The sequence below is a fragment of the Orcinus orca genome, chromosome 1 (genome assembly GCF_937001465.1).
Source record: "Orcinus orca chromosome 1, mOrcOrc1.1, whole genome shotgun sequence".
In the NCBI taxonomy this organism is placed as follows: Eukaryota; Metazoa; Chordata; class Mammalia; order Artiodactyla; family Delphinidae; genus Orcinus; species Orcinus orca.
The window spans coordinates 18,956,679-18,969,430 of record NC_064559.1 but is presented as its reverse complement, the minus strand read 5'-3'; the positions used below and the strand labels follow the sequence as shown (position 1 = coordinate 18,969,430).

Here is a 12,752-nt window from a genome sequence, read left to right as displayed (position 1 = left end):
GGTACGAGTTATGCTAGAGAATGCTTATTAGCCTGTGTTCTCTTCTAGGAATGTGATGGTATCATGTCTTATTTTTAAGGCCTTTAAGCCATTTTGAGTTTATTTTTGTGTATGATGTGAGGGCATGTTTTACCGTCATTGATTTGCATGAGGCTGTCGCAACTGTTTTCTTAATTATTATTTACAGGGGGACATCTTTATCCAGGACTTCCCCCTGCAGGTGGATACCGCAATCCCCTGATACTTAAGTCCCTTATATAAACTGGTGTAGTACAGTCAGCCCTCTGTGTCTGTGGGTTCCACATTATGGAGGGCTGACTGTAGTTTTAAACAGAAACAGGAATCTAGATTTTTAAAAATATTTTGTCAATTCACAGATATTATTGAAAAATAACTACATTAACAAAAATAGAAAAGTGATCGTCTTGATAAACACAGAAAAAACATTTGACAGTTCAGCAACCATTTATGATTTTTAAAGAAGAATCCTAGCACTTAATAAAGGGCAAATTTATTAATCTGATAAATAATATCTGCAAAAGTAATTGTAGCAAACCTCATACTCAATGGTGAAATACTAGCTTTTGCCTTGAGATTGGGAATGAGACTGGGATGGGCTCTGTCACTCGCTATATGTGGGCATTGCAGGAATGAACTCCCCCCTTACCCTCCACCATCCTTTTCCCTGCCTGCTAGGAAGCTCAGCTAAGCTTCATATTCTGTTCCTATGTTTTTCACATTAATATGAGTTGTTTTTCCTCTTCCTCCTTTATTTTCGGACCTTGCATTTGCCTGGCACTAATTGTTAATAATCTTTTTTTTTTTTTTTTTAAATAAGCCTCCTCACCTTTGTTTTGAAGTAGGCTGGGATAAATGTTTCAATCAATCAAGTACAATTCTGTTAACCCTTCTATGGCTTTGGGACATCATTTACTGACATTATTGCTTGGTCTCCTCATTTGTCAAATGTGGATAATTGCTCTTTGTCAGGTTCTTTTATCTTTTATGAAAAAAATCAATGAAGATAGCTATAAAAATGCTTTGAAAAAGTTGAGTATTAATATATTGGAGAATACAAGGCTTGAATTTTATTCCCATTGACTCTCTTTGACTCCTTTAAATCTGTTTTATATGTGTGGAAGAGTCAACTGTAACTTTGCAAAGAGACAATTAATTTAAAAATCTGAATTATAAAATGTAATTTGTTCCTCATGGTTTACAACTGTACAATATCTTTTGCAGAATCTGTGAGATCCAAGCTGTTGACTGTACTACAATATCCTCATTTACAGTGAGAGAATGTGAGGGCTCCAGTAGGATGGGCTCAAGGCCAAGGCGCTACTTGTTCACGGGCCACACAAACGGCAGCATTCAGATGTGGGATCTGACCACTGCCATGGATATGGTTAACAAAAGTGAGGATAAGGGTAGGTTCCATATGGAAAGGTGTTTGGCACAGGGTAGGCTTTTGACATAAGTGATTATTGTGATGTATGTTTTCCTAAGATGTAGGTGGTCCGACTGAAGAGGAGCTACTCAAATTACTGGATCAGTGTGATCTGAGCACATCTCGCTGCGCTACTCCTAATATCAGTCCAGCAACTTCTGTGGTTCAGCATAGCCGTCTTCGTGAATCAAATTCTAGGTAGGTTAAAGAGCTGAATTGATTGCTTTGGGAAAATTGGCTGAGCTATTGTAACCACATAGGTCTTTAAAGCCAAATTTTTCAAAGTACATTTTAAATTCATACTTTGTTGCTTTTTAATTTTTTTTACTAAATTTCTCATCTATATGCATGTTTCTTTTCATAAAAAAACCATTTTGGGCCCTTTTATTTTGTGAATTGCTGCCAATTTGAATTATTATGTGATCAAGAATTCATTCAAAGGAAATTAGAAAAATCACATGTCCCCTTAGATGGTATGTGGAACTGGTGTTCCTATTGCCTAGGGACATATTAATAAAAATGATTACATTATCTTGTCTAATCTTACTTTGTCATTGTATTAAAAGTACATAATGCCTTAGTATATTGTTTTAGTTAACCATATTTTTTAAAAATTCTAAAATCTGAATTAAGGGCCAAATACTGAAACTGTTGGTTCCACATTGGTTTTAAAGGTGTTTTCCCCAGCTTTTTTTCAGCTATTCAAAAATCTAGCTTCATTGCGAATATATATGTATGGTGTATTATTTGCATTGTTAATTTTGTACACACACATACAGTATATAGCATGCTTAAAATACATTTTTATATATGTAAATAAGGATATAGTATTCATTATAAAATTTGTATGTTTTAACTGGTAGTTTAATTAATGAGATGTGCCCCTGAAAAACCCCAGAAAGAAATGTGAGCTGTAATTATTAACTATATTTCAGTCTTCAGCTCCAGCACCATGAAACCATCCATGAAGCAGCTACTTATGGTTCCATGAGGCCTTACAGAGAAAGTCCCTTGTTAGCAAGAGCAAGGAGGACTGAGAGCTTTCACAGTTACAGGGACTTCCAGACTGTGAACTTGAACAGAAATGTGGAAAGAGCTGTCCCTGAAGATGGTAACTTGGGTCCAGTACAAGCTGAAGTGAAGCGGGCAACAGGGGAATGTAATGTGTATGAGAGAAAGTCTCCTGGAACCGAAGTTAAAAGTTTGAGAGAATCAGATAGTGGAGTGGAGGTGCATAAAATAGCTGAAGGTTTTCTAGAATCCAAGAAAAGGTCATCAGAAGATGAAAATGAAAATAAAGTGGAGTTACGGAAGAAAGGAGGATTTGAAGGAGGAGGATTCCTTGGAAGAAAGAAAGTCCCCCACCTGGCATCATCACCAAGTACCTCTGATGGAGGAACTGACTCACCTGGTACTGCATCCCCATCTCCTACGAAGACTACTCCATCTCCTCGGCACAAAAAAAGTGATTCTTCAGGTCAAGAATACAGCTTGTGAAAACTCAGCAAAATGAGTAGTTTCATTAATTTAGATGAGAGTTAAACTTTACTGGAGTTCAACACATTAGCTTTTACACCAAAACTTTACAAATTAAGATTGGACTTCATTCAGTATCTTTTTGACAGAATTACCTGGGGTAAGGAGATAAAATAACCATATCATCTCTTCAGATCTTTTGGAAATTTTTTTTAGTTTTACAGGCACATTTAATAGATCATTTGTAAAGCAGGAGTCTACTTCAGTGTTTACTCTGTGGATTTTGGAAGCATAGTACCATGTCTTAATAAGATGGTGCCCATATAGATGAGCATCCCCTTAGAGTGTGGGAACCAACATTCCTAATGTTGATCATGCCTGAGATTTGTCTTGCAATGTTATATTAAGCGAATTACATAATTCTCTTTGGAGCTTAGTCTCCCAACCCTTATTGTGATTGCAAAGTGGTTTACCAGGTATTTAATGAGGTGCTATGTTTGTGAAAAAAATATGTAATTCAAAAACACTATTGAATACCAGATTACTCTGTGTAGTAGGAAGTCCTTTAGGATAATTTTACTTTAATTGTGGTCATTTTCTGATTCTCATTGTTGGAGTTCTTAAATCTTAGCAAGCATCACCAATATTAAATAGGTCAAAAGTTTAAACTTTCTTTAAAGTTGGAGCAATTGTCTGTGTTTGAACAGATGAAGTAAAAATAATAAAGACGGCTTTGAGTGACCACAAAGGAAAAGTGTACCAGTTGCTAGTCTGCCTTGTTTTAGGAGCTGCCATATTTTTTTCCTGTGTTAATAATCAAGACAATTAAATTAGAATGTGGCCATTTTGTTAAGCTTGAGACTGCAGTTCTGAATTTTTTGGTTAAAGGTTTCGGCTGCTGTAGAAATATTTTAAATATATTTTGAATTATAAGAACAAAAAAATTTTTGTATTTTTTTCCATTTACCTGGAATGATTTCCAAGTTTCTGCAAATAAGGTAATTGTAAATTTAAAGCATTAAGCATTTATTGGTGAATAATGTATATATTCCCATTCTGAGAAATATAAGTGGATCAAGTCAAAATAAATAAAGTTTCCTATATTGCCAGTGGTTTCACAGCCATTCTCTTGTATTTGTCAATTAAGTCAAATAAAAGTGATTAAGACTGTGTTTTCAAGTTATTCAAGGAACAGTTATCCTGTTTAAAGTGCACCTACCCTGAGTTTGTTCATGTCTTTGCTTTTTCCCATAATAAAAGGGAAGGGAAGAGGGAGCAATTTATATGTATGAAAACAAACTAACTTGTATTACCAATGAGGGGAAATATTGTTAGGCAAAGCATAATTTCATTATTACTAAGGATTGTAATTATCTCTTACAGACTTCTTTCTCATTATGATACTCATGTTAAAGTTAGGTGGGCAAGTAAGAAAATGTTAAAAATTGATTGTTTTTACCCAACCTTTTCCAAGAGTAAAAGGCCACTGGAAGTTTCTTTTAAAGAATTATGTAGTAAAATCTTATAAAAAGGCAGTTCACTATACCATTATTCCGTACTATATTTGCATTATACTACAAATCTTTTCTCTCACTTAACAAGAGCTTGAACCTTGATGTTATAGCAGGAACTTGAGTCTACTCTGGCACTTAACTTGTAACCTTGAGCAGATTATAATGAAAAAACTTAGGCATAGCAGGGATAATTACCTTATTAGAGTTTTTGAGACTGAAAGGGGAAAAAAAACCTCCACAGCCACCTGCACGCCACAACCTCCTCTCTTCCTCATCTGTGCTGTGAACTTCGAGAACAGGAACATCTTTAACACTGTCCATCATTGTAAGGAAGAAGAGGCAGATTTTAGAAGAAAGGCCATGTGAGGACTCAGAAGATGGCCACCTACAAGAGCACTCTCACCAGAAACCAACCCTGACAGCACCTCGATTTCAGACTTGCAGCCTCCAGAACCGTGAACAGAATTTCAGACAAGATGGTGGAGTTGGAGGACCTTTAGCTCACCCTCACCTCCTGGGCACACCAAAATCACAACTAATTAACTGCTGAAAAAACATCAGTAAAAAAGACTAGAATCTCCCCCCAACCCCACCCAAAATTCTACATCCAGACATAAAGAAGAAACCATGAGACAGTAGGAGGGGTGCACTCACAGTATAATCAAATCCCATACCACCCAGGTGGACAACCCACAAACTGGAGAATAATTATATCACAGAACTTCTCCTGCAGGAATGAGAGCTCTGAGCCCCACACCAGGCTCCCCAGCCTAGGGGTCAGTCATTGGGAGGAGGAACCTCTAGAGCATTTGCCTTTGAAGGCCTGTGGGGCTTGATTGCAGGAGCTCCACAGGACTGGGGCAAATAGTCACTCCACTCTTGGAGGGTGCACACAAGGTCCCACACTCACCAGTCCCAGGGCAAAAGCCGTAACTCCGTAGGAACCTGGGCCAGACCTACCTGCTAGTCTTGGAGCATTTCCTGGGGAGGCAGGGGCAGCTGTGGCTCTCAGGGGTCATAAAAGCTGGTGGCTGATGTGGGGACCTGTGTAAACTCTGGATGGAGTCAGACATTTCAAGTCCTTGGCACCAAGACCCTGCCCCACCCAACAGCCTGTAAGCTCCAGTGCTGGGAGGCCTCAGGCCAAACAACCAACAGGGTGGGAAACAGCCCCACCTATCAGCAGACGGGTTGCCTAAAGATTTCTGGACTCACAGCCACCTCTAGACACACCGCTTGACAGGGTTCAGCCTACCAGAGGGCCAAGACCCAGCTCCACCCACCAGTGGGGAGGCATCAGCCCTTCCCACCAGGAAGCCTGCACAAACCTCTCTACCATTCTCACCCACTAGGGAGCAGACACCAGAAGCAAGGAAACTACAGTCTTGCAGCCTGTAGAACTGAGTCCACAGCACAGATGAGAACCTACCCTGGGACCAACTAGCCGTTGGCCCTTGGGTGACAAGAGGAGAGTGTACTGCTGGGACACGTAGGACATCCCCTACAGGGGGCCGCTTCTCCAAGATAGAGAAACGTAACTAAGCTACTACATACGTAAAAATACAAATAGAAATTTAAACAAAATGAGACAGCAAAGGAATATGTACCAGATGAAGGAACAAGATAAAATCCCTGAAGAACAACTGAGTGGAGATAGGCAATCTACCTGAGAAAGAGTTCAGAGTAATGATTGTAAAGATGATCCAAGAACTCAGGAAAAGAATGGAGGCACAGACTGAGAAGACACAAGAAATGGTTAACAAAGAGCTAGAAAAATCTAAAGAATAAACAGATGGACTAGAAGGAATCAATAGAATAAATGAGACAGAAGAACGGATAAGTAAGCTGGAAGGCAGAATGGTGGAAATCACTGCCGTGGAACAGAATAACAGAATGAAAAGAGGACAGTCTAAGGGACCTCTGGGACAACATTAAATGCACCAATATTTGCATTATAGGGGTCCCAGAAGGAGAAGAGGGAAAGGGCCTGAGAAAATATTTGAAGAGCTAATAGCTGAAAACTTCTATAACACGGGAAAGGAAACAGTCACCCAGCACAGAGGGTGCCATAAAGGATAAACCCAAGGAGGAACATATGCCGAGACACATAGGAACTGATAAAACAAAGACAAAAAAAATACAAAGGAAAAGCAGCAAATAACATACAAGGGAATCCCCATGAGACCATCAACTGATTTTTCAGTGGAAAGTCTGCAGGCCAGAAGGTACAATATATTTAAAGTGATGAAAGGGGAAAACCTACAACCAAGAATACTCTACCCAGCAATGCTCTTCTTCATATTTGACAGAGAAATTAAAAGCTTTACAGACAAGCAAAAGCTAAAAGAATTCAGCACCACCAAACCAGCTTTACAACAAATGCTAAAGGAACTTCTGTAAGTGGAAAAGAAAAGGCCACAACTAGAAACAAGAACATTATGAAGTGGGAAAGCTCACCGGTAAAGGCAAAAATATAGTAAAGGTAGGAAATCACTCGCACACAGATATAACATCAAAACCAGTAATCGTGAGAGAAGGAGAGTACAAGTGCAGGATACTGGCAATGCATTTGAAATTAAGAGATCAGCAGCTTAAAACAATCATGTACATATATATAGACTGCTATATCAAAACCTCATGGTAACCACCAAAGAAAAATCTATAATATACACAAGAAAAAGAAATCCAAACACAACACTAAAGATAGTCATTAAATCACAAGAAGACAAAAGAGGAAAGGAAAAAAAAGATCTACAAAAACAAGTCCAAAACAATTAAAAAAATGGCAATAAGAATATACATATAGAAAATTACCTTAAATATAAATGGAGTAGATGCTCCAACCAAAAGACATAGACTGGCTGAATGGATGCAAACACAAAACCTGTATATATGCTGTCTACAAGAGACCCACTTCAGATCTAGAGACACATAGACTGAAAGTGAGGGGTTGGAAAAAGTTATTCCATGCAAATGGAAATCAAAAGAAAGCAGGAGTAGCAATAGTCATATCAGAAAAATAGACTTTAAAATAAAGACTGTTAAAAGAGACAACAAAGGACACTACATGATGATCAAGAGATGATTCCAAGAAGATACAACAATTGTAAATATATGTGCACCCAACACAGGAGCCCTTCAATATATGGGGCAAATGTTAACAAACATAAAAGGAGAAATCGACAGTAACACAATAATACAGGGGGAATTGAACACCCCACTTACCTAAATGGACAAATCATCCAGACAGAAAAGCAATAAGAAACACAGGCCTTAAATGATGCATTAGACCAGATGGACTTAATTGATATTTATAGAGCATTCCATCCAAAAACAGCAGAGTACACATTCTTCTCAAGTGCACATGGAACATTCTCCAGGATAGATCACATGCTGGGCCACAAAGCAAGCCTCGGTAAATTTAAGAAAATTGAAATCATAAGTATCTTTTCTGACCACAACACTATGAGATTAGAAATCAACTACAAGGAAAAACTTCAAAAAACAAATACACTGAGAAAAAAAAATGAAATATGTATATACTTCGTGTGATTGATGAAAAACAACAGAATTATAATTCTCATGATGAAAAGTTTTTCCAGGAATTCTGAAATTACTTCAAAACAACACTCAAGTATTTTCATATCACTAGGATAAGTATTGTTATCCTCATTCAAAATGAGATCACCAAGACCCACTGAGGATAAATAATTTCACCATAAGGCTCCTTAGCTCCTGAGCCACCTTGTGAACCCACATCTGTTTCAGTAGCCTATGGTCTTTTCCTGGCTTTCTCATCCAGGCTTCTATATCAGAGTCACCTGAGGTTACCTGCTAAATTTGAATCTCTGGTGGTTGGGACTCATGTTTTGAAAAAAAGTGTCAAGAGTTGATTCTGACGTTCATCTAATTCATCAATGGTTGAGAGATTATTCAGAACATCCTTTTTTCTTAAATGGGCTCACCTTTATCATTTATGTGTAAACTGTAAATACAATTCAGAGCTGTTAGTATTTTTTCATAAATATATTAAATCAAACGGCTCACATTTAAATATTTATTAAGCAAACCATCTTTAATTTACATGATATTTGTGCATTGGAAATAAACTATTCATGTGTGATATAATTAATTCCTTCTCACTGAATTATTCCACCTGGCCTATGTTTTATTTACAGGTTGTTCAGATTGAATTTTATTGATGCCAACATGGTTTTTAGATCAGCATAAGGTACCATAACAGATTCATATTTAGGTTTTCCATTTAGTAGAAATGGCAATAGGTCATCTATAAATACAATTCTCGGTAGAGCTTATAAAAGCATAGGTGTGTACTCTTATCAAACAGTTAATATCAGGCATAACAAAGCAGTTCTTAAAATTTAAGCTGAGTATGTGGCCTCTTCAAGTGAGGGGACATGAGTCAGATTTAGAGAGAGCCACCTGTTGTAGTCTCTGTAAAGGAGAAGTGGGCCAGTACTGGAGTCCCTGTGCACAGCATGTATTTTTCCAGGTTCTTTACATAACTGGTTCTCAACATTAGGAATATTTGGAAGATTTTAAAGGTACTGATGCCTCAGCACCACCCGAGACCAATTGAATCAGAATCTCCAGGGGTGAGTCCAACTGTTGAACAGGGGCTTGGCACACATTACCACTTAAAGTAGCAAGACAACATCTTGGGCTTCTCTGAAGTAAATACAAGTAGAGTTCAGAGTGTTACAAGGGTGGTGTTGTGGGTGGAAGCTGTGCAGCCTTCTGTCCACTCTGAGCCATGGGATCAAAATGTAAATGATTCAGCTAAACGAATTCATGTAATAACCAGATGTCTAAACAGGTGATTAAGTAGAGAAAAACTTAAGATAAACCCCCCTGCAATTTTCTTTTTATGTTCCTTTGAAGCTTTAGAATGTGATAATAGTGTCTAGTTAATTTTTCAACAGTGAGGATGTGCTCATTCTCCTGAATCCACCCATGACTAGCCAATCATATTTGCAGAGGAGTAGACCAAGGATAAGGATGCAAGCACAGGACTGGGAAGGAACACTTTTCTGTATATACCTTAAGTAGCTCACATGCATCAGAAACTCAGCCTTGGTTGGTCAAGGCTCATCTGTGCCAGCTCTAAATAGCTAAGACTGAATCAGCAAGTGGGAATTAAAACCTGTAAACGAAATTAGCCAATCGTGTTTCCATTTCAGAAAGTATAAAACTTTTGGCGAGGAAAAAATATAATTTGAACATCCACTGCCAAATGTGCACAATTATTTCAGATTCGTTTGCTTGTCGCATTTCTAACAAGGGGGCAGAACTTCTGCTTAATACTGGTCTGTGCTGTTGACACTTAAGGTTGGCAAGGCTTGTCCAGGAGTTGGTCATTCTGAGGAGCTGCTCTTCTGCAGATGTGGATAAAGTCTCAGTACCCCCATTCATGATCATGATCTTTGACTGTTGGACATTTAGGGTAATTCATCATTTTCAGGCAGACTAAGTAAGGTTATTCCTTGTTTTACAAGTTTTTGCCATCTCAGCTTTGGGGAAATCCACCTATTTCTGAATGTAATTCACAAAATATGTCCGACAGTTGTGTTTTAGACATACATATTCAAAATAACTTCCTGGAGTCATTAAGACCTTTAGGAATGAAAAAGCGGTTTTCTTCCATCGTTTTCCGCAAAGCACAAACTTAAATACGTTTCATTTTATGTTGACTTGGGGAAAAAAATGCTTCTTGATGTAGGACTCACCAACAGCTTTATAATCCAAATAGAGTAAACAGCAGAACCTTTTGACACATGGAAATTGGTACTGTTAAATATCATCTGTGCTTAGTGATTCTAGCAGTTCTCTGAAATGAAGGGATATAGTACAGATATATGATATATATTCATATATGTAATCCGGCATTTACATATAAATGTTAATTTTATAATTTCAAGGCTGGAAGGAACACAAAATTTTTCCTTTTTTAATTTCACGTAGGCTAGTTAAAAAATGCAAATAAAACAGTAGTTTCCATGTGAAATGTGCCAAGTTGAAGATATCAATATTCCTGGGTATTCAGTGAATTGAGAGAATTTTATGTAAAGTACTGATTGGAGTTTCAAAACGATGTAAAATATCTATCAAAACCCTTCATTTTTCTCCTTGAAATCTATAAATTAGCTGTTTAATTCCTTAGTTTTTTAGAAGATTCATAAATGTAAGAACGGACATTGATTTACAAGTTTATGTGGTTTGGTAAATATTTATCCCTAAACATTGTAATCAAATAGAACCTACAGCCAAACGTGTAGCCTCAATGCAGAGTTTGTTCTTCTCATGTGTTTCAGCTTGATCTGAAATTGGGACTTGATTTTGCAGCTATTATTAGAACTGTTCCTCACAGGATCATGTCAACTTTCATGGAAATAGGGGAATGAAAGCAGAAGCAGTGCTGTGCTGCTCAGAGAAGCAGCAATGACATCCCCTCAGAAGAATCCTTAGTTTTTAAATTAGTAACTTCATTTACCGGTAGCAACTGTGGGCCAACTCGAAATTGCCACTGATTATTCATTTAAACAATGGCGTCACTGCCAGATGAACCAAGTAAAAGTTATATGCTTATTTAGCTTCCACAAAATAAGGAGAGCAAAATAAGTATTTTCATACGGACATAAAATTTCAGAAACCCCACATTTCAGACAGCCAGAAAAATAATAGTTCTTAGACCTCTATTAGGAACAATTTCAAAAACACTCCTCATTTCTTTCAAGGATTATAGGATAACAAGCAATGGCTTTTTAGCATTTACGATGTGTGATAACCCAGTGGGGATGGGGTGTGGAGACCTCATCCAGCTTTATATCTTACAGGTTTCCATCCTTTACAGGTGGGTGTCGGTGAATGTGGTGTGTTCCTTAGTCATAGAGCTGAAACCCTTGATGGCATTCATCAGGTCCTCTTCATCCACATACTGAAAAAGACACCAATCATCACTGGTTAGGATGTTGCTGGCAATAGTCTTATGCAAAATGTATTAATATATCATTTGAGCGTTACATTGTACCATATCTTAACCTTTCAAGCCTCAGTTTTCTCATCTGTAAAGTGGGGACGTTTTATATGATTTCGTTCAAAATTAAACAGAAGAGCCAGAATGCAAGCTGTTATGCTCCATTGTGTCTCACTCTCTTACTGTATTTTACATTTATTGAATAGGGCTAGTAATATTGATTATAATGTTATAATGAACAGATAATTTGCCGAGTATGGGCATCTTGAAAAGCTTTCACTGAATCACTTTGCAGACTGCCTATTACCAGTATGGTCAAAAGTCAGCAAAATGGCAATATAGTATAACAGTGAAGAATGGGGGCAGTGTAATCAGACAATGTTTCTAAGATCCCAATTCCACAAAAAAATTACTAGCTGTGTGTTCTTGGGTAAGGGCACACATTCATCTAAGCCCTCAATGTATTATGTTGAACTATATGAAACTACCATTTTGCATGTCAAATATGATCAATTAATTATTTACGTTTCAACCTAATATAATTATTCCTGATATTTAGAAACTTTAGATCCAAAATGGAATCATGGAATTCAATAGTTGTAACAACTTCAAACAGCCCCATGATTTTTAAATGCTTATTATTTATCATCATTCTAAGCAAACCAGAAAGACTAAATTTTAGTTTTTGTTGTGATTGGAACCTGGAGCCAGGAAACTTGCTTTATTCTTTGCCATTAGTTAAGAAAGGTTTCATGGAAGTCATCAACTTTTCAGTGAAGGAAAAGTGAGAAGTGAGAGAGAGAGCGATGAGTGAGAGTCCAAATGCAGAAGCAGACAGTGAAAGAAATGGAGGTGATGACTTCTGGCTCAGAGGAGTAAGCAGAGGGGCTAAGGTCTTAGTTGACCATCTATTTATTATCCAACTATTCCAAAGGAATGGTACTCCCTCAGACATGTAGGTAGTTGGCACAATGAAGTGTGATGGTTGCTAAAAACTCTAGGACTTTATTCATTTCAGCCACTAGGGGCTCAAAATAAATATTACATAATGATGACGTTAACTCTTTTGTACCCCCTGGACTGAAATTATGAAAAACAAAGTTCATAAATAGTAATGCCCTTATTTATCATAATTTTCTGAGTTTCTTGGAAAGAAACTATTGATCCTATTGAGAGACTCTTTTTTTCCTCTAACCATAAACCAGAAGGAAAACACACTTCCTTTACTTTTTCTTTTTTTTCCCTTTAGTAAAACAGGTGCTTGTACTTTATGCCTCTTTTAGGCCAGTTCCAATGTTTTCAGTCATGTTCTACCCAAGAT

The 12,752-nt window shown here is 37.4% G+C and overlaps 2 protein-coding genes across 3 annotated transcripts in view; one reads left to right on the top strand and one right to left on the bottom strand.

Moving 5' to 3' along the window:
- KCTD3 (potassium channel tetramerization domain containing 3) overlaps positions 1-4,032 on the top strand; it is a 70,339-nt gene extending 66,307 nt beyond the window's left edge. For both annotated transcript variants that reach the window (XM_004283533.3, XM_033412466.2), the window contains exons 16-18: positions 1,243-1,427; positions 1,507-1,645; positions 2,383-4,032. In XM_004283533.3, coding sequence (XP_004283581.1) covers positions 1,243-1,427; positions 1,507-1,645; positions 2,383-2,944 — 886 coding nt within the window. In that variant the 3' untranslated portion in view covers positions 2,945-4,032. The remainder of the gene's footprint in view (positions 1-1,242; positions 1,428-1,506; positions 1,646-2,382) is intronic.
- Positions 4,033-8,480: 4,448 nt separating this feature from the next.
- USH2A (usherin) overlaps positions 8,481-12,752 on the bottom strand; it is a 782,904-nt gene continuing 778,632 nt past the window's right edge. Inside the window, exon 71 of the mRNA XM_049708907.1 lies at positions 8,481-11,392. Coding sequence (XP_049564864.1) covers positions 11,303-11,392 — 90 coding nt within the window. The 3' untranslated portion in view covers positions 8,481-11,302. The remainder of the gene's footprint in view (positions 11,393-12,752) is intronic.